General features: G+C 45.2%; 2 protein-coding genes across 4 annotated transcripts; both read left to right on the forward strand.

The window, feature by feature from the left end:
- Positions 1-5,836: 5,836 nt before the first annotated feature.
- vdac1 (voltage-dependent anion channel 1) lies at positions 5,837-16,083 on the forward strand. Of its 3 annotated transcripts, none has more exons than XM_061248725.1 (9): positions 5,837-5,969; positions 8,557-8,626; positions 9,474-9,523; positions 10,655-10,807; positions 11,267-11,319; positions 12,075-12,302; positions 13,191-13,341; positions 14,331-14,388; positions 14,945-16,083. In XM_061248725.1, exons 2-9 carry the CDS (start codon positions 8,560-8,562, stop codon positions 15,034-15,036), a joined length of 852 nt encoding a protein of 283 aa, XP_061104709.1. In that variant the 5' UTR covers positions 5,837-5,969; positions 8,557-8,559; the 3' UTR covers positions 15,037-16,083. The 3 variants fall into 3 exon arrangements, with proteins under 3 accessions (XP_061104709.1, XP_061104710.1, XP_061104711.1); XM_061248726.1 differs by lacking the exon at positions 5,837-5,969 and adding an exon at positions 6,010-6,088; XM_061248727.1 differs by lacking the exon at positions 5,837-5,969 and adding an exon at positions 6,143-6,290.
- Positions 16,084-17,997: 1,914 nt separating this feature from the next.
- On the forward strand, positions 17,998-25,609 carry c7h5orf15 (chromosome 7 C5orf15 homolog). Its single transcript, XM_061250290.1, has 3 exons — positions 17,998-18,112; positions 21,044-22,023; positions 23,488-25,609. Exons 1-3 carry the CDS (start codon positions 18,004-18,006, stop codon positions 23,626-23,628), a joined length of 1,230 nt encoding a protein of 409 aa, XP_061106274.1. The 5' UTR covers positions 17,998-18,003; the 3' UTR covers positions 23,629-25,609.
- Positions 25,610-27,555: the final 1,946 nt, after the last annotated feature.

Consider the following 27,555-nt stretch of genomic DNA (forward strand, 5'->3'; position numbering starts at 1 on the left):
GTAAAAGCATTGATGCGATATTCTTTTGAACTGTGGAGTGTACTGTACAGGTATCACTGTCTCATTTCTGGCCTTTTCATCGTCAAATAATTAATTTCAGTTCTGTAATGAAGACGTCCTGAGAGTCCAGTTGCCAAACATGATGAGTGAATGCACAAACAATAGAGCTTTGATGCCCCTGTCTACTTATTTACGATAAGGCTTAGCACAAGCACACCTCCTCCTTGAAGTCAATAGACTACATTTCTCCTTCCAGCAAGTCACCTCTGTGTTCGTTTGTCTAAGTTTCGTTCCTTTCAGGAGATACTGGGTCACCCACGGGATGAGTCATTGACTACCCAATTCCATCGATACAGAATTCTTATTCGTTATTTATAATGCATTAGCTGATGGAAATAGTCTCTCAGCATTATGTGTGTTCACTTTATCTAAAACTGTGCCCAAAATAGACCCACAAACAGGGAGTATCCACTTTCTAGAATCACTGGAATAGCATTTGAACTGGGCCTGTTATCCCTAAGCTGTTTAAACAGACCTCGACAATGACTCTGCGCTGTTTTCTGTCTGTAAACAGTACGGATTTAAGTACAACAGAACAAATGACCAAATGCAACATTATATAGTAACCATGACATACCATAAGACCATAATCACCATAACTGAAGACTGTTTTATTACTACATAATCTACAACAACAGCAGGATTGTTTTGATATTGAAGTAAAATGTAGTAAAAAGTAAAAATGTTATATATATATAACAGCCATTATTCACTACACCTATTGATAAACAAAATGAAATACAAATTCTGAAATTACCGCAAAAAACTATTGTAAAACCTTTTTTTTATAACTTAATTTTCATTCCTAGTATATGTAGAACATTGCATCTTTATAATGTGTCTTTTCTATGTCTCTGTGCAATTCTGTAGATGCATGCAATAAATATCATGTTATTGTGTAATTCTTCTGTACGCTGCATATCTATGGTCACTGCATTCAGTCAAAGGTTTGAAATGGCTGTTCCATGATGTTAAATCATTATATATGCTGCATATCTCATAACTCATTTTATTCCTGTTGTTTTCTGTTGTTATAAAAGGGAAATAAAATCAGCTTTGATTTCTTTAGAGAACACACAAATTTGAGGGCAAGAAACCATCCTGTAGTATATGTGCCCTGTCAAAATAAACAACACCTACATTTTAATAAACCAAAAGCTATGCTGACTTATGATGACTGTATGCTTAGAACAGCACTTTATGTGTATTTTACTAGTTATGGATGTGTTACTTTAACTTGCGGAAGAACCTATGTACTCGTAATTCGCTTTGGATTAAAAGCGTCTGCCAAATCACTAAAATGTAAAATGTAAAATATCATTAGTGTTATTGGCTTAAGAAAGAAGCTGACGGGTGTCTTTTAGACCTGGTTTGAACCCCTTTTTGCGATATGACATAACGCTTTATTTATCCACATGTCACAGATTATGGCATCTGTTTACAATGTCTTTATTTACTTTGCAGACTCTGCCCTGGCTTGATTAGCATTCTCTCTTGTTGTGCTCGTCTTTGGGAGCATGATTGGCATTCGGTGATCGCTGTTTGAAGTAAGCAATGCTTCGCTTTGATGTCTGAACATGAGAGCAGCATTCAGATATTATTTGAAGATGATCTAGAAATGAACCCAGCAGCATTTGTGCTGAGACTGAAGGGCAACAAACATAAAGTTGTTTATGAAGTGTTATTTCATACGAGATTTAAAATGTCTTTGGTATATAGTGTTTCAAAGCTCTTGGGTCAGTGGTATTAATAAATACAGCTCCCAACATGGGCAGAAAAACTATGGACTACCAAGATAAAAATTTGAATAGAATTTTTGCTTTTGCTCATGACAGATATTTCCTTGTTTTTCATAATAAATAGTAGAGGGTGTGCATAATACTGTCTATCTTTAAGGACATATATTTCAAGAGGCATAACTTTATGAATCCAGTCCAGGTTGGCTCACAACATGTGCACACAATGGATGTACTGACAATAATAACCATATGATATTCTAATGGTATTCAAAAGCTAATCCATTGGTGATCTAATATACCTTAATTTATAATTTTATAATTATTATTAGCTAATTCAAATAATACAATTAAAAATTCATATAGCTTACCTTGAATGACATAATGGGCATACTCTAGTGACACCATTTTAAGACTGCAAAAACGATGTGATAGTGTATATTAAAATAACTAAGCTTGGTTATTGGTGAGATATATAATGGATATAAAAAATACAAGAATATATAAATAATTTCAATATGTAGTATCATAATGCATCATGATATTTATAATGTAGTATATGCATATATAATATAATCTATGAATTATATATACATATGGTTATTACATAATATAACTATACAATGTAACCTAATTTAATGTATTTCATTAATTTCATTCATTAACATGAACTGGCTGATTATAGTATATGTGATTATATATGTGTTTTTCTTTTCATTTGTTATATGTACCTATGGTAATTTGTTTAACCTGTATATTGACCCTTGTACTTCATAATAAAAATACGAACGATGAACATACTGTATAAAGACATTAAGCAGAATGTCCTTGAAAGTAATATCCAATACAAAGAGAAGTGGCCAAACTCAATTTCATGAAAAGGCTTAGTGATGACTTTTTACCATTGAAGTCTGTTCTTTTTTATCATGAATATCATTGGAAAAATATATATATTTGTTAACTGAGTGTTGCAACTTTGAAGAAATAAGCCATTGAACTGGGCTAAGCTGTCTCTGTAGAAAAGCGATTATTTTATTAATTTAATCTAAACCTAGTTCAGTCAACCCTCGCTGCGGAAATGCAATGGAAACACAATTACGCCGCTTTACATTCTTACATTGAGGACACTGCCATCTACTGGCTGCTGCTGCTAAACACAGAACCCGTCCCAAGATGCAAAAAATAAAGTTACAGAAAGCGTTGTGTCTTACCTCCAGTTTTAAGTTTCGTCTCGCTGCCCGCGCCCACGTCCACTGTTTGCATTTTACGCGCAAATGCGTATTGATCCGAACTGTTTTGCAGCTGCGCTTAGACGAACTGACAAACTAACGACATTCAAACACTTGCAAGAGGATTTTCTTGCAGCCTGTTGACGGCTGCCTGCACGTGCACTGTACAAAAGGAAGCTCGGGGGTTTGGCAGGCTTCCACGCGACCACATCCCTACTCTTCTCTCTCAAAACATCTCACATTTGTCAAGAAAAATAATGTTAACCCTTACTGTACATTTGAATACAAAAATTGTTCGTGTAAAATGAACATTTCTTCATAAATAGGCAACATACATTCATATATACCATTAAAGAGGGATTGAGAATTGTATGATTATGCCACTGACATCAATTAATATGGAGAAAATTAGGAATTGATTAAAACAAAATTCCTATTTATAAGAAATGTGAGGTAGCAAAGATAGCTGGGATGGTGCAGGATCCTCTAGAAACTGGAGAATTAGCACAGTTCCTGTGGTTGGTTAATTAGCTTTTGTCCCATAAGAAAAATATTGATATATATATTTGGGAGAGTGGAAATATGCTCATTGAATGCAGGCAGCAGAAAATGAGTTGACTGTCAGTAACCAAACAAACAGGCAAATTAATCTTAATTTATCTAGCCGACACAAGATCCCTAGACTAGTCAAGATTGCATAGCTGAATGGAAATCTGCATTATGTGGATCGCATTGATGAATTGCTTTGCTTATCAACAGATGCACCCCCACTCCTTTAAATGGGCAATTGTCAGTGACCATTACACATGATAAGACAGGGATGGAAATTAATATAGAGGGAAGTTGTGAAAAGTGAAAAAAGATATTTTATTTAAACAGGGTAATCACATTGGGATTTACATGTCCTTTTTTGAATGGAAATGAATGTGAGAGTGCAATGCAGAGATCAGAAAATCACACCAAGGTCTGGGAAACATGTAATTACATTACAGGCATTTAGCCGACAACCTTATCAAGAGCGAGGTACAACAGTGCAAAACCATAACCAGGGACAAGTGCGCTGAAAGACCAGAGAGGAAAGTACAGTTCAAAGTGCCAAGAATGACCACAGAGATAAGAACTTGGACCTTGTAGGGAAATAAACAACTCGAAGTTGAGGAAGAGGGATAGAGATACATGTCCGAAAACCACAGGTAAACAAGAAGAGAAACTATGGGGAGCAACAAGATTGAGAGGGTTTTTTTTTAAGTAAGACAAAAAGGTATGGAAGGCAAAGACGGTCTTAAGTACACAATAAAATTATATTGTGACCTGGGCTTTGATATTTCCTATTTTATTTTGTTCATTGGAAGACCAAGATACTATATAAAGTTGCGAGCAATCTTTAGCTTTCGCTGTGAAGCAAATATGTAAATGAGAGCATGTATATTTGTTGTGTAAGTTGCTGACACTCAGAGCCACAGAGCTCTAAAATAGCAACCTGAACCATTAGGAATCTGCTGCATTACGAATGAATGTTTGCTTAAAAACATTTAGAATGACTTTGCAGATAAATAACAATTACGATAGGACATTTGATAATATTCTACTCGAAAATGTATTATTAGCTCTTACAAGAATATGATGTTAATTTTCACAAGTGATAAATTACTTATTATAGGAATATTATACACTACATCATGTATAATACTCTACTATTAATATATGAAATAATATTATACATATATTGCTTTGAGTTAACATTTCTAAAACATACCATACATAAGACCTATAGAAATAATATACTCTGCATTGTCAAACATTATAATACAAAAATACAATGTATGATACAAATGTTACACAACATTATGTCAATATTATTACAAGAACCTACAAGAACAATAATAGTTCATTTTCAGAAGGGTGTGTAATAAGATGGTTTATACATCATGGGAGCAAGAGAGGAAGCGGAGGATTGGTGGTTCATGCCCTGTGTGTAGCCACGATAAGATCTGCACAGCTATTGGGCCCTTGAGCAAGGCCCCACATGTCCCCTGCTTAGTCTAATCTACTGTAAGTAAAAACCATCAGATAAACAGAAAAAATATGTATTTATACAGTACTGTGCAAAAGTCATAGGCACCTGTATAACATTCTGTACAGATTCTTTCAAAAATAATTCAATGAAAGGTCGTAAATAAACATACAATACATTTTACATTACATTTTAGTAACTTGCCAGAATAGTTCAAAACTGAATCAAATCAATATTTTTTGTGACCACCCTTCGGTGTTAAAACTGCATCACTTCTCTGAGATAGCCAACGCTGTCCTGCAGTTCTATAAGACAATCAGCAGGGAGGTTGTTCCAAGCATGTTGGAGAACTTGCCAGTGCTTCTGCAGACTTTGGTTGGCTCCTTGCTTCATTACATTACATTACATGAATGGCATTTGGCAGACGCTCTTATCCAAAATACACAAATACCTCTGTAAAATTCACTCTTTCGAAAATGAATATTTGGAAATCTCAAATGTGTTCTTTTATACTAACAGACACAGAAAAATAAACACATGTATAATAAAGTCTAGGGTGCCTAAGACTTCTGAACAGTACTGTATATGATTAAATTATTATGGGAACTGATTGTTCTTTATTACTGTTGAACGCATTCACAGAGCAGAAAACAAAATGATTGTAAATGTAAACATTAGAGCATAGATTAATGTGATTGGTTCACACACTCGTAATGTAAAGCTATACACACACACACACACACACATATATATATATAGGCAAATATATGTATATTTTCATTATTTTATCTGGGCGTGTCTTTCCTAGTGAACCCCCCATTTGGGAATGGGAGTGGCCGCTCTGCACGTCTTACGTGCCTCTTGCTTACGCAAGGTTGCAAACGAGTTGACAAGAGTGCTTTCCTGGCAAGAACTTGAGGGAGTATAGAGGTACGTTGAAATTCAATACGATAAACAATTGTGTGGCGCAGTTTCAATGATGTGGCTGGCTATTGGATTATGACCTTGATAGCGTTGCGGTGGGAAGTTGATGCGCACAGGCGTACGCAGTGAGTGGATGCAGCTCAAAACGCGGTGTACCCCACTGATGCTGCACTGCAGCGTGCGTAACGCTTTTGTGCGCAAGGCCTTTATGTGTTAACAAGCTAGCTAGCTAGCTAGCTATGTTATTAGCTAGTTCATAAAACTCAGATATGGTCCAAAATGTCCATGTGGCTTGTTATCCAGAAATGTAACTGATGCCACGAAAAAGTGAGTTGGCGAAGTGACTATGTGCGAGCTGAACCGGTAGGCTAGCGAGCTAGCCATTCACTGGGAAATAATAGGGTTTTATTGCTGCCCATTTCTGTGTGGCTAGCGAGCATTTGTCGATAACTTTCTAGTTGATGTGGTCATTCGTCGTGTTGCATTTGTTTTAAAAGTGAACAAACGTGCCCACGGCAAGCTAGTTGCCTAGCTAGCTCGTTCATTGTGTTCTCGTCGTTGAGGGCCTGTTTCAGTAGCTCTTTTCTCCGAGAACAAATGGCTAACACAAGCCGGACAGATGGCGTAGGCAGGGGAGAATAAACAATAAGGGCTTGCGTGGTACGACTGTCCAGTTGGTTAACGAGTTGGCTAATCCTTTTTCGGGGGTCGGGGGATTGACTTTGTCAAACGTGCACGGTACTCTAGCAGGCTAACGTTTGCTAGCTAACATAAACATGTTCACGTAAACGCCAGCGATGCACCAATCTGCGTTACATTGGCAGGTGACCTCTAACCATCGTGGAAAAGGTCGTTTGTAACGCCGATCGGGTTCGCCACCCGTCTTGACTAACGATCATTCAAGATTTATGATACAGTTTAACAAAACGCATGGGAGGTGTATGTTAGCAACACAACCCTGGGATTTTTCGATTTGAACATGTTTAACACTGTCAGTCCGTCTTAATGCAATGATGGTGGCGATGATTAAGTAGCATCACAGCTATTATAGATTAAAACGTTTGAAACTATTGAAACTGTATGATTGTTTTACATTGCGTCTATGGGTAATATAATATGCACTATGAATATTAGCTAAACATTTTAATAATCTGTTATGGATTTCAGAAACTTCCAGTGGAGGGAGGGAGAGAGGGAGAGAGAATTCTGCTCCTCCTCTCTGTCATTATTGCGCTGGCTACAGTGGGCACTGGTTTGTGGAGAGAGAACTGGCGCAGAACTTTTCTGTAGGCTTATTCTCATTGTTTCTGCCTTTAGCGGCTTAAGCGGTTGACTTGGAAAATGTCATACTTCTCTATCAGTGCACTTGGCTAATTAACCCTGCCAGGATTAGGCCTAAATCGCTGTGCTTTCTGTAAATATCCCAGTCCCCAGTTTGATCTACAACCACGACATTTCACTCGGGTCTGGGGATTGAAGTAATTCCAAGCAACAACGCATAGGGCACCATTTTACAAAACAAGACAACCCGCCCCCACCCCCACAATAATATAGCAGTATGATGAGAAAAATAATTTCATATAATAAGATTTCCTTTTGTGTTTGGGATATTCTGATCTGTGGGTCTGAAGTACGTTCCCCTTAGAATTCACTGGAAAAGATCATTTAACAGCTGGTCTTTTAACACATTTATTCTGGGCGGGAGGTGGGTAACAATCCCCCCCCCAATGTTAAAACGTCCGTACGCCCTTGAAGCCGAGAGCAACCAGGGAGCGGGGACATTGACGTGTCAATTCAGTGTTTTGTCTACAGCTCACTGTCGTGTTGTCGCTTGGCTTTAATCTCTGACATTGGCATTACTGCGAGCCTCACTGCTGTCTGCTACAATCCCAGCAGGGTCCTAGCTGGACGCTAACGGACCGATCAATTTGTTTATTTGTGTAGAACAAGCACGGAAAACATTGGTGATTGCAAATACACTGTCCGGTGTTTTAGCCAAAGCTAATTTCCCCTCTTGTGAGCGCTAGTGGTCCGTCCGTACCGTCAGTGGAAGTAGCACAAACGGCTCAAACTATAGGGGAGAGAAAGGGGAACGGTCTTTAGACGTGCGGGACCTCTGGACCTCCCGCCCGCAGCAGCGTTGCGTAAGGCCCGTGGGACGTGTGCGGAGTGGAGAGTGTGGAAGGTCACTTTCCCCCCTCCCCCCCCCCCCACGGGAGCCCCCACGTTCTCCCTCTTCCTGTTTGTGTGGGCTGCTGGGAATGCCGGGCTCGTGTGGGTCCTCCCAGGGCCTTCACTCAGCGTGCTGCTGCGACCGTTCTTTCTATGGTTTCTTTTTTTTTTTTTTTCTCCCCGGTTTTTGTTTGAAATGAAAGTCGAGTTGGTGACCCAGGTGGAGTAAAGGGCAACGTTTGAGTGAATAGTGCAATGGCATAACCCCCTATTAAGTACCCCCCCCCCCCCCCCCCAGGCCTCTCTCATGCAGAGCTTCCTGTATGAATGGAAGATTGTCGTACAATAGCTTGCCTGTATTGTGTTTTTTCTCTTCTGTTCCTCCGTGACCTTGTTAAACGGGCCCTTCTCATTGTTGTAGATCATGGCAGTGCCTCCGACTTACATCGACCTGGGCAAGCCTGCCAAGGACATCTTCACTAAGGGATACGGTAATCGCCCTTTTCTCTTTTTTTTTTATTATTATTTATTTTATTGATGTGGATGTTCTTTCCTGCCCGTTTTGGAAGTGCCTCTGTTTCAGGGGCGCTTGTGGCTGTTTGAGGAGGCGCGACGGCCTTGTCTCTCGCTGATCACCATTATCGTAATTATTATTAACCCATTCCAAATTTCTCAAGTCAGTGTTCTAGAACTCCACTGATGTCATGATTGTGACATCAGCATTAGAATGTTCAGTTGAGAAGAAGAGTTCTAGCTCCGCTGTCTGATGTTCTAAACATAAGCTCTGAACATTCTAATGACACACGCGTGATCTCACGCCCTTTAAAAGGTTAATTTCGGCGGTGCAGTGGGTTGTGGTGTGCTCTCTGGCAGAGTGTCTGTTGACATGACTGCTCCTGGCTTGTAGCAGGAAAGCCCCTTCACAGGTGTCCAGTAATCCGCTGTGGGGGGGGTTCAGATCAATACACGGCATCGTATGGACAGTACAGCACGGGAGGGGGGGGGGGTGGTGGGGGCTTGGCCTAGATCTCATCTCTGCGGAGGGCGGAATGACACCCCCGGAGGATTACGGGAAACGGGCCGTTTGCCGAGTCATGGAGGCGGTTTCTCCTTGCCCTTTGGATTTGTTCGTATAATGAGCTTGAGTATTTAATGTCATATTTCTGTGCTGTGATAAACTGCCTGTGAAGGGCCTTACCTGGCTGTGTGATTATGTGCTGTGATTGAGTGCCTGTGATTTACTGCTTGCCTTTAATCTGCTACGGTACAGTCTGCTGGTGCTGACTTGACTGCCTGTCTGACTGATTAAGGCCTGATTGGTTTTAATCTGTGTTGCAGGCTTTGGTCTGATTAAGTTGGATCTGAAGACAAAGTCAGAAAATGGACTGGTAAGATGAGCTTTGAAATTGATAAAGCTGTTACATGTTCATTACACTCTCAGGCATAAAGGTACAGAGCGGGTACATGTGTGCTCTTTAAGGAAACTTATTTCCCGAACGCACCCTGGAAGGTACAATGATGTTCTTTGGGTGCCTATACCTTTGAGAAGCAAGAGAGGTACAAATGCATTCTTAAAACGCATTGCTGCAGCTTCATGCCCCTATACTGCACCACCCCGTGACGAGCATTGTACCTTTTCAGCCACTTTCTGTGCCTTCTTTTCCCCTGAGCGTGTGCTGAAGTGATGCAGAGGCTGTGTTGAGTGGCCGCTGTGTTGAGTGGCCGCTGCGTAGCGCATTAGGGTAGGTGTGCAGCTGACCTTACTGCCAGGAGCCTGACGCGGCTGCCGACTGCTCCATCAGACGCCTCTCTCGGACACGGTTACGTAACGGCGCGTTTGTCACAGCGGTTTGGAGGCAGTGTGTCACTTATGATCCACTTCTGTCTTAATCTGCTTGCCTGCTCTGGTTGTACTCTGTATATTTATCGAGCAGTCTGTCCCCTTGCATTTGTATCCGTCTCCGTGCTGTAGTTGTTTGTTGTCTCATGCCATGCTTCTCGATCAGGGGCGCACAACTCTGGTCCTGGAGGGCCGGTCTGTCAGCTGCAACCAATTACCTTAATTTATTTTTCTGACCGCTCTATGCACTCCTTTCTGACGCTCCTGTACTTGAGCTCAGTAACATCCTTATGGTACACTTGCAGTCTGCAGCTGCAGCTGGTGCATGTGCAAATGTCCGATCAAGACAATATTTAGTTGATGAAATGATTAAGAGCAGAGGTTGGCGCAGAATCCTGAAGCGGGTCGGCCCTGGCCGTGCACCCCCTCTTCTAGATTGACATGCCGTGCTTAGTGACTTGGCCTGTATTTGCCATGTGTACTAGACTCCATGTTTAGGCTGCAGACGGCTGATACTGTGTGGGGTCGTGTGACGGTCGTGTGACGGTCGTGTGACGGTCGTGTGACGGTCGTGTGACGGTCGTGTGACGGTCGTGTGACGGTCGTGTGACGGTTGACGCTGCTCCCGCGCCCCGCTCTCGATGTGACGCCCGTGCCCTTGCTTCCCGCTCTTTCCCAGGAATTCACCAGCTCGGGATCGGCCAACACGGAGACCAGCAAAGTGTCGGGAACGCTGGAGACCAAGTACAAGTGGGCGGAGCACGGGCTGACCTTCACCGAGAAATGGAACACGGACAACACCCTGGGCACCGAGATCACGCTGGAGGACCAGGTAGACCCCGCCCTCCTGCACACCTGTTACACCTGCACACCTGTCTACCAGCTCACCTGCTCACCTGCACACCTATACACCTGAGAAATGGCTGCTGACCTGAGCTCAGAGGACAAATTATCCTATGGGGTTAATACAGGATGCCAATAATATGGAAGCCAAATTGCTTCAGTTAGTGTGCAGAATGATAGTGTTGATATATGTCTGAGATGTATTCCTGCCTCTCACCTAGTGCATGCTGGGATATGCCTCTCCACAACCCTGACCAGGAATAAGAGGGTTAGGTTATGGAGGGATGGATGGTTGGATGGATTGATGGATTGATGGATGGGTGGAGGGACAGAGAGAGGGCTGGTGGGATAGATAGATGGAGGGACGGATGGTGTACTTCAGGTACAGGAAATGTATTAGAAGTATTAATACACTGAAGAGTGACCTGCTCATGTCTTTCCTGCCCAGCTGACCAAAGGACTCAAGCTGACCTTCGATTCCTCCTTCTCCCCGAACACTGGGTAAGACGGTGCAGCCACTTCATATTGGGCTTGGGACTGGAAGGATGAACGGAGTAGTGAATGCTTAATGTAAGGTACATGACTGGGACAGCCTGTAGCCTCATGGCTAAGGTACATGACTGGGGCAGCCTGTAGCCTAGTGGTTAAGGTACATGACTGGGGCAGCCTGTAGCCTAGTGGCTAAGGTACATGACTGGGACAGCCTGTAGCCTCATGGCTAAGGTACATGACTGGGGCAGCCTGTAGCCTAGTGGCTAAGGTACATGACTGGGGCAGCCTGTAGCCTAGTGGCTAAGGTACATGACTGGGGCAGCCTGTAACCTAGTGGCTAAGGTACATGACTGGGGCAGCCTGTAGCCTAGTGGCTAAGGTACATGACTGGGACAGCCTGTAGCCTCATGGCTAAGGTACATGACTGGAACCCGGAAGGTTGGTGGTTCAAGCCCCTGTGTAGCCACGATAAGATGTTGGGCCCTTGAGCAAGGCCCGTAACCCCACATTGCTCCAGGTGAGGATTGTCCCCTGCTTAGTCGAATCAACTCTTAAGTCCCTTTGGATAAAAACGCATCAGCTTAATAGCGAAATTATAAATACAATGTAGCTGTCCGTCATGTGGCATTCTGGGCCTTCTGTCCCAGTGTTTGATGTTTGTTTGTGTTTGCTTTGCACTTTGTTGTACGTCGCTCTGGATAAGAGCGTCTGCTAAATGCCACGTAATGTAATGTAAGGTAATGTAATGTAATGTCCCTCTTCAGGAAGAAGAGCGGTAAGATCAAGACGGCCTACAAGCGGGAGCACATCAACGCGGGCTGCGACGTGCACTACGACATCAACGGCACGGCGGTGCACGGCGCCCTGGTCGTGGGCTACGAGGGCTGGCTCGCGGGCTACCAGGCCACCTTCGAGGCCGGGAAGAGCCGCGTCACCCAGAGCAACTTCGCCGTGGGCTACAAGACCGAGGAGTTCCACCTCCACACCAACGTGTGAGTCACGGGCCTCCGGGCCTGCAGGGGGCGCTGTGTCTGCAGTTTAACTCCAGTCCTGCAGGGGGCGCTGTGAATCCACACACCTTGTTCTCAAGGCCTTCATTGGCAGATTGAAAGAAAACCACAAAAACCCCACCGACACCGCGGCACCCTGGGAGTTTAGTTTGACGTAAGAGCTGTGACCGTAGACTGCAGAGAGAAATATGGACCTGTACTGGACCCAACCGCAGTGGCGCTGGTGAGCACCGTCTCTCAGCATGACCTGGATCCGAAGCGAGACCCATTTCTGGCCGTTCGGACCGGACGCTCATGGCCCCAGTGCCCATCTCCCCGCCGGCCAGACTCTCTGGCTCCAGGCGTCTGTCTCTTCACACCCACGCTCTCGGGTTATGGGATTTTCCCTGAGCTTCTCCGAGCTGTGCAGAGCGGAGAAAGCCAGCTAATGCGTTTAGCCTCCTGCCTGGCCTGCCACTTGCTCCTCTCCGTTATGGAGTTTGACATCCCCCGCTGAAAACGAGCTCTTACTCTCTTCCCCCGGTGCCTGCTTATTCAGTTTAGTTTGAGCGGGGAGATTTTGTTTTCTTTTTTCCCTCACACTGACTTCCGACTTGTTGGACCGGTAGTTGATTCTGAATTGGCCAAAACTACATTCCCCTGCCTCTGTAATTCTTAAATCTGCTCTGAGAATGTTCCTGCACCTTCGGGTCTTGTGTGATTGACAGGTTCAGAGCTGATGAAGCTCTAACAGAGGGTCCTCTCCTCAGTGACAGTAAAACGTGTTTTGCGAGGGGTGGGGGGAGAGGGGCGGGGGAGAGGGGCGAGGGGCGGGGGGTCAGAGCGGTCTCTCCCCCCTGCCCTGTGTGACGTGGGGGTGTCTCTCCGCAGGAACGATGGGACGGAGTTCGGGGGCTCCATCTACCAGAAGGTGAACGATAACCTGGAGACGGCGGTGAACCTGGCCTGGACCGCCGGCAACAGCAACACCCGCTTCGGCATCGCCGCCAAGTACCAGATCGACGCCGACGCCTCCTTCTCGGTACGGTGTGTGTGTGTGTGTGTGTGTGTGTGTGTGTGTGAGTGTGTGTGAGTGTGTGTGAGTGTGAGTGTGAGTGTGAGTGTGAGTGTGAGTGTGAGTGTGAGTGTGAGTGTGTGTGTGTGTGTGTGTGTGTGAGTGTGAGTGTGAGTGTGAGTGTGAGTGTGAGTGTGAGTGTGTGTGTGTGTGTGTGTGTGTGTGTGTGTGTGTGTGTGTGTGTGTGTGTGAGTGTGAGTGTGAGTGTGAGTGTGAGTGTGAGTGTGAGTGTGAGTGTGAGTGTGAGTGTGGCGCTGTGGAGGGCAGGGGGCTTCAGTGTGAGGGGGGTACAGGGGGGGTAGCTGTGGAGGAGTTGGGTTGGAGTGAAAACGTACAGGACCGTACATCTCCAGGAGCAGGGTTGGGCAGCCCTGCTCTAGCTGTTGAATGAGGTGTGCTTTGTTAGGTTTGGAGTGAAAACCTACAGGACGGTAGATCTCCAGGAACAGTGTTGGGCAGCCCTGCTCTAGCTGTTGTGGCAGATGATATATTGTATATATAATATTTAATACATATTATGCTGCTGACTAAATAAAGGAACATGAAAAATGAAATGAAATTTTATATAATATTTTATATTGTTATATTAAAACTGTAGTGTTTACGGAGAACCTTGCTGCCATCCAAATCACAGTATTCAATTCATGTTTAAAGTTGATGTGCTTGTTTGATCAAATTGGTTTTAAACGAAATGACAGATGGTGTTTTTATAAAACTGCCCCTGTCCCCATCTAAATTAAAAGTTTTACAAGCCTTGTATATCTCACTCACTTCTTTTCCCAAGAGGACATTGAAAGTACCTGCAACAGGGTAATTATGGCCAGAAATGCGTTTTTTCATATTTTTAAGCCGAGGACTTGGGGATTTGAGTTGAAATTGTATTTAAGCGATTTTGTCGAATGCCTTCATTTGGCTCCTTGGTGGCTTGACGTGTGTATTTCTCTCTGTCCGTTCAGGCCAAAGTGAACAACTCCAGCCTTGTGGGCCTGGGCTACACCCAGACACTGAAGCCTGGTGAGTGTCCTTGACCACCGAGCCCAAACCGCCCGCTATCATCCAATGCTGAAGTCCATCTCATTATCTGATTGTGTTTCTGTCCTGGTTAATAGATTACTGCAGTTCAGTTCAGTCTTCATGCCTGCTCCTGGAGAGCCGCAGGGTGCGCTGGCTTTCGTTGTTACTCCGCATTAAGTGATCAATGAAAGCCGTTCATGACACAGTTAACTCGCCTCCCCTGGTTTCTTGGGTCTGAGTTGGTTGCTGATTTTAAGGCGAAAACAAAAACCAGCTCGCCTGCAGCTCCAGGGCCAGGAATGAGGGCCCCAACACACCCTGCGGCTCTCCGGGGCCTGGAGTGAGGGCCCCAGCACACCCCGCGGCTCTTCGGGGCCTGGAGTGAGGGCCCCAGCACACCCTGCGGCTCTTCGGGGCCTGGAGTGAGGGCCCCAGCACACCCTGCGGCTCTCCGGGGCCAGGAGTGAGGGCCCCAGCACACCCTGTGGCTCTCCAGGGCCAGCAGTGAGGACCACAGCCCCAGGTCCTTCCCTAACCCCTGTGTCCTTCTGTGCAGGCATTAAGCTGACCCTCTCCGCCCTCCTGGACGGGAAGAACATCAACGCGGGCGGACACAAGCTGGGTTTAGGACTGGAGTTCGAAGCCTAGGAAGACGCGCCTGGAAAAACCCTCAACTTCCAGATATTTTACTTAATTAGGTACCTCCACTACTTGTGTTTCCCTGAGGTGTGCCGGGGCGGGATGCTAATGTTATTAAACCATTACACTAAGCGACACTCGATCCGTTATTTCTAAAAGACAGCGCCAGGTAAAATATGTTGGAACGCTGGACCCAGGTTTTGAATTAAGGAATGGGCGAGAACTAGCCGGTAGCTTGCTGGTATATAAGCGAAGCGTATATAACAGAAAAATGTAGTGCTTAGATAGTGTTCGGAAATGTTATGAAGATGCATTGTCATTCCACCTTTTATTTAACGGTTTTATTTTGTATTCTATTATTTTATTTTTGGTACGATTAAGGGAAATGCTCGTCTGATAAACTGAAACTAAAGTAAAAAACAAAAAAAACAAAAAAAAAAAAAAAAGCACTTGGGTTTAATGGGTCTGTTCTCTGGGGATGCATTCTGCTCAGTGTCCACTTGGGGGTGTTGCACGAGTCACAAATGTCACCGGTGTTGTTCCTTGGGTTCTACCTAATTCTGTTCCCTGACAACTGTGAACTATTTCCACAGCGTTGTGCATTTTCAAGCCAAACCCCTCCCTGCAGGCTGTTCCAGTACTCACAGTTTTGGACGTAGTAGTTGTCTTTCACTTAAACAACAGCTGCTATACTCAGCACCAGCATTGGTGTGTAGATACAATGCATTGGTTTCACTTGTATTTGTGTGTATGTGTGTGCGTGTGCGCGTGTGTGTGTGTGCATTTTATGTGGGTCTTGTCTCATGACAAACAGTAAGACGTTATTTTAGTGAAATATCTTTGTCTTCTTTCCCCCTGCCTGACGAGTGGCAGTTGGGTTCTGTCAGGTGCACCAGGACAGATATTCAGAAGGGAAGACTTTGTTATTTACACACGGCACTGCTGAAAATAAATGGGTGAATCTATGTCAGAAATATCGTCTTCCATCTTTAATGTTAAAACGGGGGGTGCTTGACAGTTTTGTTTTCCCTGAAAAATAAAAAGAATTTATCTTAACCTGGTCCTCTCTTCTTTTTGTCCATAGAGCCCTTTCTTCAGTGTCTAAATTGCCTGAGTTATGTGCAGTAATGGCCTCTGTCTGTGGGGATTTGAGCTTGCAGAGCAGGGCTCAGATCCTGGTCCTGCAGGCTGCTGTGTTTCGCTCCAGTGGTGCACGACACCACCTGGGCCACGTTCAGCCCAGACGGAACATTTATTTAAACAAACTGTGGCACGTCGAACATCCTGTTGCAGTCTCTGGGCGGGACTGACCGGCACAGCACGGTTTACTCCTGTGCTGTCATGAGCAGTTCTCCTCCAGGCATTAAAGCGTAGGCCTACGCCATTGTTGGTTTGGGCTACACCCACAAAACGGGAGCAAACATTCCTCAAAGCCCGTTGCAATGCGCTGCACACCCTTCTGGAGGAAACGTAACGTTCGACACAGAAACCGTGGCAACAAGTTTTCTGATTGAACGTGGCCCTAATTTGACAGATGGGCTTGTTTCCTCAAACCGGACAGTTGGGGCAGATACCTACAGACTGAACTGCAGGCCAGCAGGACCTGCAGGCCAGTAGGACCTGCAGTTCAGTCGTGCTGAGGTAGATGACATGTTTGTTGTATAACAGGGGTAGGGTAACTGGTTCCTGGATCGCTGAAAACTGGTTTCTGTGATGCGCAACTGGTAATGGATCCCAGGTCATGGCCCAAAAACGTACTGATCTAATGGGTTCACACGTCAAAGCCACAACCGGTCTGTTTTCCTATTAAAAAATAAATAAATAAATATATATATATATATATATATACAGCTGACGTGTTTATCCAAAGCGATTTACAGTTGAGTAGACTAAGCAGGGGGCAATCCCTCCCCTGGAGCAATGTGGGGTTTAGGGCCTTGCTCAATGGCCCAACAGCTGCACTGATCTTATTGTGACTACACTGGGGTTTGAACCACCAACCTTCCAGTTCTGGGCTATGTTTCACAAAGCAGGATTACTGAGTAAACTGGATAACAGCAGTGAGTAAAACTGGGAACAGCTCTTTCCCTGTTCCAGATTAGGGAGGGTTCTGGGCTTTACTCAGTGCAGGTATCCAGGTATCCAGCAGGCATTCAGCTAACTCCATAATCCTGCTCTGTGAAACAAGGCCCTGGTCTGGGTTTTACTTAGTGCAGGTATCCAGCTAGCTCAGTAATCCTGCTTTGTGATACAGGGCCCTGAATATCAAATATAGCATCTGTTACATTTACAAGATCATCACCCAAACTAGGTTATCCTTGTATGGTAAGAAACCTAAATACTAGATATTTGCTTGATCGTCGCCCACATTTTTTGGTTAGGTACACTATGATTATATCATCTGTCTACCACTGATTGCAGATCTGGGTTGTTTTGCCCATAAGTGGCAGTGGTAGGTTGTTGGTAATCAAGGACAGATGCACCAGTGTCTGCTGCCATTTTGTTAAGCAGGCTGATATTGTTGCTGTTGTACACACTCTGGTCTAACAATTTCTGAGCCTCTGGGGTACGTATAAATGAGCCGCTGAAGCAGATTTGAGTCATTATGCCGTGATTCTCTTCTTAAATGATCCGTTGCCCAGTGCTTTGCTTCTCTACACAGGAAACTAACCCGAAAAAAAGGCAAACGTATCTGATTTATATGATGATTTAAATAACCCATTCATAAATGTAATGCGAGCTTTAAAAAAATAAAATAAATAAAAAATCATGTTTTTTTTTATTCAAACATTTATGTTTTACATTGAGTCGAAAACCTTTCTGCAGCCGGTTTCAGAAAGCATACGATCGCCTTGTCTCAAGATACCGACACCAGCCTCTAGGGGCAGGCTTTTTGCGCTTGCGCAGTATGCACAGAATTCAAGGACTTCCTGGTTTTCGATTTGCTTCAACTACACTCGTATTGGTTCATTCAAGATGGCGACATGCAGGAAGATGGGAGAGAGCTTGAATAACTACTGTATATTCTCCATATTTACCTTGGTATTACTATTTTCCCACATCTGCCAGTCGGCACCAGTCAATGGTATGTAAATTATGAATATTATAATTTGGGATACTAGCTCACTTGATTATATATGTTGTGGGACGAGGTTCTGCTAGCCAGTCCAGTTATAGCAAAATATTCAGTGTTTTCCTGGTGATGATCAACGTTATTGCTGTTTAGCAAACTAAAACCACGGCCAGCGTACTGACGTCCGGCACGTCTCAGACTGCCGCATGTGTAACATTACTTAAAATGTAATTTGTTTATTAATATTAAGCAGGACAGCGAACTGCGACAACTAGCTATCTAGTTTACTTAGCTGTACCGCTGACGTTAGCCAAGTCAAACTTCCTTATTGTTTCTTACTTTGTTTATATAAGACGGTGATAATTTGTTGCTTTGGTTTGCTAATTAACACTAGAACACCACATGAATTCATCTCGAGTGTTACTTGGCTATGTTCAATAGACAATGTTAGCTAAATGTGCTACAGCTAGCCATTTATGACGAAGTAGGTTAATATTAGATTGCTGGCCAGTCGGACCCGCCTGAGAGAACTGAACATTTGACACGTAGCTGGTGACCTGGCTGTGGGAATTCTCCCCCCCTTCCTTCTATCAACTCGCCTTTTCTTCCACAGTTTAAAGTGATCTTACTTAATGGTAGAAAGAAAGAACCGTATAATTAATAATTAACTGAAGAATACTATCTTACCTGTCCTGTCGATCGGCCAGGCAATAAATGACCATTACAACTCATATTTGGTATTTACAACTAACGTTAACGTTAAGGAATTACGTTACGTTAAGGCTTCTTACTTCTTTACATTACTCTTCTCTTCATAGTAATGTAACCATGTAATGTAAACTAGCTCTAAATGTTTCTGGAGTTGTTTGTTCCAACCAGGATGTCGTTGTGTTAACAGCAATACTTTGATTCTATGAAATAAAGATGACCATATTCGAGTTTATGGAGTACAGTACCCAGGTGTCATTTTGCATCATAAAAGATTAACATAGTTTCCCTTAGTAAAAGTGTTCCTGGCTCCATTGTCTGTGTCTGCTCGTTTTGCCAAGACTAGAATAATGAATGCACAAAGGATTAACGACTAGTAGTATATTACTGAGTATTATTATTTTTAAACAACCACCATTTATTATTTGCTTCGTTGTTTTTATACTCTCGTTGTTACGTTGAAATGTATGCAGCCAATAGTATGCTACTAACCTAGGATTAGAATTTCGAAGGACGTTAATGTACAATGGTTTCATTGTTTGACCTAGAAAGTTACGATCTACCTTATATGTGCGACTACATTATTAACGGCAGTATTCCGTTGAAAGTAGGAGGAAGTAAGAGTTTGCCACAGGAAAGGCTTACATTGCTGCGTAATTTGTTGTAGTTATTGCGATTGCAGTTGTGTGAGGTATACCTTGCCTGCTTGCCCTTTTAGTAACCCCGTAATGCCAGCGGGCCTGTGGGATTAATGCATCTCATCGTTAGTAAGAAGAAGAAGAAGGGCACATCTGTTGATATTACGTACATCCATCTTGTTTAGACGGTCTACCCGAAGTCTCATGATACGCTGAATGGTCTTTAGATAAATATGAGAGGTATTCAAGTTTGAATCCTGGATGGTGCACCTATTTCGTACTTTCGGACAAAGCCACTAATTGCATAACACAACGATGAACAGGCCATTCAGCCCAGCAATGCTCACCGTTTCCTACCACTAAGGTGTAATAATGTACAGTAATAATTGTCAAACCGAAAGTAATAATATATGGCTGTACGAATAGATGACTTGATGCTGAAAAAACATCAGTCGCCTTGGATAACTGGTTAGAAAATGCGCGATTTGGCGCTTTGGTGAGGAGCCAGGAAGTACAACAACGAAAAACAGTAAACTTTTACGCCGATGAACAAAACTCAAATCTCTCCTATTTTTTAAAATGTTTATTTCGATCAAGGTTCGGGTGAAACGATGAAGGTTTTTGTTGATCAAGTGAGAAGTCCATTCAGCGTTTTTAGGCATAAATCTTCGGGAATGAATGGCTGCATTTAGGCTAGCTTGTGGGCCCCTTCCTCTGGTTTGTAATAACTTGGCGCTTTCTTCACCGCCACGCTCGACGGCTGAGCAGGCGCTGTCAGAAGTCGTTGGGGAGTAAACTCGAGTCAGCTCCGGCTGAATCGCATCATTAACGCGGGGGACTGGTCCAAGCAGGGCGATGAATTAAAGGCAATAGCCTCATTATGACATGCCTCAATAGCGTCCTGTGTTGCGCGGATGGTTTGAGAAAAAATATTAGATTCGTATAGTGAAACTCGTTGCCTGTGTTATAAGCTGAATGTTCGTTATTTTGTCTAACGGAATGTTGGATAATTTTAATGCATATTATTGAATTTTCTTTATTTCAGTAATGCATGTCAGATGACTCATTGATCTTTAGGCCATGTGGTTTGTTCTTTATCCATGACATGTAGTGCACCACGAGGTCTAGACGTAATTCAGGAACTGAATGTGAAAGTAGCAATTTATGTGGTGATCAGATGGATATAAACCTGTAACAGTGGTTGTCCTTTAATTCTAGTCATTCCTCTTATTGTAACCTTTTTAATGTCATTACTAGAAAGATTGCACAACCTAAGTAATGAAATTCTGACCGCCTGAGTAGATTTCAGCAGGGGTTACACCCTCTTGATCCTTCAAAATGACATTTATTAATACGGATTTGTAACCTCTTAAACGGTGAGAAAGGTGAAATTGTTTCCTGTTAATGCTACGCTGTTAGCAGCGCTCCATAAAGACTTGTTGATATTTGGACCATTTTGATGTACTTGTGCATCTCACAGCACTTAAAAATGCTTTTCCCATTAATTTATCTTCTGTAGTTACTTGCATTAACAGTGAATGAATAGAATAAAAGCTTCTCGGGAGAATGATCTATTTTCTCCTTTTTGATATTCTAGGTTCATATGCCGTGGAGAAATCCACTCCAGAACACCCTTCTGCCAACAGCTCCTTGCTGTCGGTGCCCCTGAACACTGGAGCATCTCCGCAAGTGAAGAGCAGTACTACAACGGGGAAGGGAGCGACCTCCCCAGGCAAAGCCTCCCCGGGAGACACCTCGCTGCAAGAGACCTCCCCAGGCAAAACCTCACCGGGAGATACCTTGCTGGGACAGACCTCCCCAGGGAAAACCTCACCGGGAGATACCTTGCCGGGACAGACCTCCCCAGGGAAAACCTCACCGGGAGATACCTTGCCGGGACAGACCTCCCCAGGGAAAACCTCACCGGGAGATACCTCGCTGCAAGAGACCTCCCCAGGGAAAACCTCACCGGGAGATACCTTGCTGGGAGATACCTTGCCGGGACAGACTTCACCAGGCAAAGTCGCTGGCATAAACGACCCACCCGGAAACAGCAACATCTCTCCTGCTGCGACCTCCACCACCACCACTACGACTACTACGACCGCTAAAGCGACCACCACCGCAGCTCCGCCCGCCAAACTGGTCAGCGCCCCCGCCCCCGCCCCCGCCCAGCCAACTGACCCCCCGATACCCGCTGGAGGGAACACCCCGGGGGCGGGGGTGGTCCCGGCGCCCCAGTCCTACGAGGACACGTCCCCCACCTCCCTGGGCGGGGAGCCGGACGAGTACGACGAAGATGATGACGATGCCGATGCCGATGCCGATGGCGAAGACCTCACGTACATGGAGGTGACAGACCCGCCGAGGAAGAGCGTGGACTCGGAGCCGGCCGACGAAGACCCGGACGACCCGTCGGCCCCCCGCCGGCCCGAGGATTCTGGGAAGGCGGGCGGGCGCGTGACGGGCACCACCCTGTACACGGGGCAGGACGAGGACTCCCATTTCTTCTTCCACTTGGTCATCATCGCCTTCCTGGTGGCCATCGTGTACATCACCTACCACAACAAGAGAAAGGTAGGCTAATCCCGTTAGCACATCACCTACCACAACAAGAGAAAGGTAGGCTAATCCCGTTAGCACATCACCTACCACAACGAGTGAAAGGTAGGCTAATCCCGTTAGCACATCACCTACCGCAACAAGAGAAAGGTAGGCTAATCCCGTTAGCACATCACCTACCACAACGAGAGAAAGGTAGGCTAGTCCCGTTAGCACATCACCTACCACAACAAGAGAAAGGTAGGCTAATCCCGTTAGTGCATCTCCTACCACAACAAGGGAAAGGTAGGCTAATCCCATTAGTGGATCACCTACCACTGCAAGAGAAAGGTAGGCTAATCCCATTAGCACATCACCTACCACAACAAGAGAAAGGTAGGCTAATCCCTTTAGCGCATCACCTACCACAACAAGGGAAAGGTAGGCTAATCCCGTTAGCACATCATCACCTACCACAACAAGAGAAAGGTAGGCTAATCCCTTTAGCGCATCACCTACCACAACAAGGGAAAGGTAGGCTAATCCTGTTAGCGCATCTCCTACCACAACAAGGGAAAGGTAGGCTAATCTCGTTAGCGCATCACCTACCACTTCAAGAGAAAGGTAGGCTAATCCTGTTAGCTCATCTCCCCTGGTTTGTGGCGAACTGAGCAAGGCCTTAACCCCACATTGTCATGCTTAGTTAAATCAACAAATTATATAAATTATAGTGTCTGTGGCATGTTAGTGGTGAGCGGTGTGTACGGGAGTTTCTGACCACCCTGCCCCTGTCTACCCTGCCCCTGTCTACCCTGCCCCTGTCTATCCTGCCCCTGTCTATCCTGCCCCTGCCCACCCTGCCCCTGTCTACCCTGCCCCTGCCCACCCTGCCCCTGTCTACCCTGCCCCTGTCTACCCTGCCCCTGTCTACCCTGCCCCTGTCTACCCTGCCCCTGTCTACCCTGCCCCTGTCTACCCTGCCCCTGTCTACCCTGCCCTGCCCACCCTGCCCCTGTCTACCCTGCCCCTGCCCCTGCCCCTGTCTACCCTGCCCTGTCTACCCTGCCCCTGTCTACCCTGCCCCTGTCTACCCTGCCCTGCCCACCCTGCCCCTGTCTACCCTGCCCCTGTCTACCCTGCCCCTGCCCCTGCCCCTGTCTACCCTGCCCTGTCTACCCTGCCCTGTCTACCCTGCCCCTGTCTACCCTGCCCCTGCCCACCCTGCCCCTGTCTACCCTGCCCTGCCCACCCTGCCCCTGTCTACCCTGCCCCTGCCCCTGCCCCTGTCTACCCTGCCCTGCCCCTGCCCCTGCCCCTGCCCCTGCCCCTGCCCCTGCCCCTGCCCCTGCCCCTGCCCCTGCCCCTGCCCTGCCCCTGCCCCTGTCTACCCTGCCCTGCCCCTGCCCCTGCCCCTGCCCCTGCCCCTGCCCCTGCCCCTGCTCCTGCTCCTGCCCCTGCCCCTGCCCCTGCCCCTGCCCCTGCCCCTGCCCCGGTCCTCAGATCCTCCTCCTGGCCCAGAGCAGGCGCTGGAAGGACGGGCTATGTTCTCGGAGCGGGAGCGGAGTGGAGTACCACCGCCTGGACCAGAACGTCAGTGATGCCATGCCCTCCCTCAAGATGACCAACGACTACATCTTCTGAGGAGAAACACTTCTACAACGCCCAATATTCTCTGAGGAAAAACACTTCTACAACGCCCAATATTCTCTGAGGAAAAACACTTCTACAACGCCCAATATTCTCTGAGGAAAAACACTTCTACAACGCCCAATATTCTCTGAGGAAAAATATGCGGTCTAATCTGTACGCCACGGTGTGTGTGTGTCGTCCTGGGCTGGGGTAGGCGGGTGGGGGTGTGGCCCTGTACGTGCTGTCCAATCACAGGCCAGGACTGCGCCGCTTGGCTTTCCTTTGGTGTCGTATTCCGTTTCTGAATTTCCTAACGAGCGCATATTAATAATGGATAATCATTTGGGACTTTCGGGGATGATTACACCTTGCAGCCTTACGATTCTGTTAAAATGTAGAGGTCACTTTATTGCAGATGTCCTTTTTTTTATTTTTTATGTGGAATGGGGGAAGTGCTCAATAGGCCTTTTGTTGCCTCATCATTGTAAATATTAATTTGAAATCACTGATGCTTGAATTCACTAGGAAGGCTCCGACACTTTGCCTATCAACCCGTTGATTGATCGTAGTTAAGTACTTACTGCAGAACTCGTACCTGGGTCCTGAATCAAAGCCTTTTTAACTTAGCCGACGTTCTAGCGTCACTGTGAAGTGGTACAGGTGTATAGGTGGCATTAATACTCGCTGAGAAGTCGACTTATTTAGTATTTAACCGGGGGAGGGGGGGTGTAATTCCTGAGTTTATAGGGCTCACATATACATTGTCGCTGTTGGATGGATGTGCTTGTCATTTTTCCTTTTCTTGTGGTCATTTGCGGCACACTAATTGAATCATGACAATACCGCTTTGATTTGCAGTCCATGATACCTTGCTGTCGTACACTATGCAGTAACGGGGAGTCGGAAGGCTGGCCCTTTTTTATGATTTGGTTTTATGGCTTCGGTGAAGTCACAACATTAGTCACTGTGACATTATTCGGGAAAAGGATCTGCGGTGCCTGGATGTCCCGGTCATCCGGCGAAGCTGCTGTTTTGCAGTCCGTATTCAGGAGGGTAGCTGGACTGAAACTCGCTCCGAGTTAAACGGGTACGACTACTAATGCGGACAAACGCACTTCAGCGATATGTGGCCAAGCTGGAAGGAAATGCTGAACTGGCGTGTGAAGGCCAGTTTGTAGTTCGGTGATGTTTCATCGTTGCCAGCGGTGATCATCAGATTTGATGGTCAGTTGCAACAGCTTGTAGTTTAAACTTGAACGACGGAAGACTTCATGTGGTCGCTATCATCGCCGAGACATAAATTGTATTGAACTTTGACCCCATCTCGCTGGCTCAGTTGACATGACAGCCTTATTATTGAACATTTTCATCTGTAATTATATTTAGCGAGGTGTCCTCAGCTAGCTTCCCTGTCTGGAGCTCGCAGTGACTGCACTTGGGCGATGTGTTCTGCGATTGTACGTCTTATGAGCTCAAAGTCAGGAGTCACGCGATAATGGAATGTTGGCGACACCAGCGATATCCATCGTCTGATCGTAGATCGCCAAACTATAAACCGCCCTTTATTCCTCCCTCTTTCAGCATCTCAATGGCAAATCTCATCTCAACGGCAACATTCCTCAGTTAAAAAAAACGGCCACTTTCTGCACCTTAAAAGTTTTTTTTATTTTTAATGAAAACATTTTTTTGTTTATTTTTTTTTTTTTAAACAGAGGAAGAGGAATTGTAAATACACATTCCCAGTGTAAAATACCACAGTGGGTCTTCTCAGTTAATGTGAGCAGTCATGCAGTGTGTTTGCATGGGAAGAAAGTCAAGTTATGCATGGCAGTGTGATATAGCGTAGCTTTCTAAAAAAGATCATTTAGTCCGTGGGCGCCTCGCCTGTAGAGAAGTCAACACCCTTTTTGAAAATGAAGCACAACTGTACATGGGGCCCTTTTCTGTCTGTCACTCACAAATACTCTTTATTTTTAATAAATGTATGTTGAAATATCGTCTGAACTATGAATCCTTCGGTGAATGACGTGGTTGTGAAACCAGTTTTGGGAGATTATAATCTTGTTTCTCAGACCCACCACTCCCAAGTCGACTGCAGCGATGACTGGAATGGCACCTTCAAGGCCTCAGGGTGTGACAACACTCACAACTGCTAAAAAGCCCTTGAAAGAATATGGTAAATGGCTGGCATTTATATAGCGCCTTTATCCAAAGTGCTGTACAGTTGATCCTTCTCATTCACCCATTCATACACACACACACACACCCAGGGCGGGATCACACTGGAAACCCTCCGACTGACCGACGACCTCTCTTTCCTGAGCCAATGTCGCCCCTATAAGGCTGCTGAAGTATCTCGATTGGTATGTTGTGTTAGAACTTTTACAGGACAGAGAGCCAATCGTCTTACAAAGGCCCGTTCAGAAGCACTTGAGGAAATAACTTGCTTCACTGGCCTGAAAATGAGCCGGGACTTAACTGCTTATTCTAAAGGACTCATCAGAGAATTTCAGGCATGACATTGTGTAGAAAATGCTCTGGGCAACTAACATGACTAACTGGTCAGATATATGAGGCTAGTTTCTTCAGGTTAGATACCGTTCCTTGGAGGTTCCAGCGTTGATTGTGGTATGTTGTACAGTGAAGCACAGTGCTCTCCAACCCTGGTCCTGGTTATCGTAGTTACTCTGCACTTAAATAATCAATTAGAGCAGTTGATTGCACAGTTAACTCACCTCACCTGATTACCTCAACAGGGTGCTGATTTTAAGGTGAAAACAAAAACTGGCAGACCCAGTAGCTCTGCTGGCCCAGGACTGGAGACCACTGGTGTAGTGAATCCTCTCTACTGCAAGCCCAGGTTATCCAGGACCTACATGTCACAGTTTAATTCGCAATTTAACTGGGCGGCCTGTAGCTTAGTGGTTAAGGTATATGACTAGGACCCGCAGGGTCGCTGGTTCAATCCCCGGTGTAGCTGCAATAAGATCCGCACAGCCGTTGGGCCCTTGAGCAAGGCCTTTAACCCTGCGATTGCTCCAGGGGAGGATTGTCTCCTGCTTAGTCTAATCAACTGTAAGTCACTCTGGATAAAAGCATCTGCCAAATGGCATTCATGTAATGTAATTTAAGCCAACTTGAAACTTCTTATTTTCCAGTAAAGGTGCAATGTGTCAGGTAACCTCTGGAGGGAGCCAAAGGCACACAAACCTGAGAAGAAGCAAAACCCCCCTGTCTGCAAGAGCAACCTGGCTCCTGATGTGGTGATGTTTCTCTCTAAAGGAACGAAATCCCCTTTTCAAATGAACAAACACGGCTGTATCTCTGTGCAGCTGTCTGAAGAACGCTGGTATTTTTGTCTGTAGAAGGCTGGTTTTCTGTCTGTAGAAAGCTGATATTTTTTATTTGGTTATACGGTATCAGTAACCTCTAGGCACAATCCCACTGTGACAAGACACCTGAGAAATAGGCAGGAAGATAGGCTGATGACTTTTAGAGGGACTTTTGTTGGACGTCTGTAACGTTGCTGTTCTTCACTGTCTTCCTGCAGCAGGTAGAAATATATTCTGGGATATAAAAACAGACAAACACATCAACGAGATGAGCTCACGGGTGGAGGAAATCGGATTGAAAAAATAAAAAATAAAACTTCAGATAAGGGTATTGTGTGCCCTACCTCATGTACAGAAACACCAGATAAATGTACTGCATAGCATACTATTATACATATCATGGTATTCTTACAGTTTCCATACCCCTGCTCCTCCCACCATCTATCCCTGTCCATTAAAGCGACAGTCCACTTTTTGAGGTTTTCAGGAACATAGCATTTCTTTTTTAATGCATGTTTTACATTGGCACAGTGTTGGCGTGCGATGAAGGATACTTTTATGAGTTTACAGAAGAGTCTGAAGAACTGCTGATTTTAAAATGGCTGGC

Source organism: Conger conger, chromosome 7 (genome assembly GCF_963514075.1).
Source record: "Conger conger chromosome 7, fConCon1.1, whole genome shotgun sequence".
Classification (NCBI taxonomy): Eukaryota; Metazoa; Chordata; class Actinopteri; order Anguilliformes; family Congridae; genus Conger; species Conger conger.

Bases quoted from the DNA above. Each gene is read 5' to 3' on its own strand.
- vdac1 (XM_061248725.1), top strand. From the start codon at position 8,560: ATGGCAGTGCCTCCGACTTACATCGACCTGGGCAAGCCTGCCAAGGAC. The intron at 8,627-9,473 runs GTAATCGCCCTT...TCTGTGTTGCAG, and splicing joins CATCTTCACTAAGGGATACG to GCTTTGGTCTGATTAAGTTG. The intron at 12,303-13,190 runs GTGAGTCACGGG...GTCTCTCCGCAG, and splicing joins TTCCACCTCCACACCAACGT to GAACGATGGGACGGAGTTCG.
- c7h5orf15 (XM_061250290.1), top strand. From the start codon at position 18,004: ATGGCGACATGCAGGAAGATGGGAGAGAGCTTGAATAACTACTGTATA. The intron at 18,113-21,043 runs GTATGTAAATTA...TTGATATTCTAG, and splicing joins CCAGTCGGCACCAGTCAATG to GTTCATATGCCGTGGAGAAA. The intron at 22,024-23,487 runs GTAGGCTAATCC...CCCGGTCCTCAG, and splicing joins CCTACCACAACAAGAGAAAG to ATCCTCCTCCTGGCCCAGAG.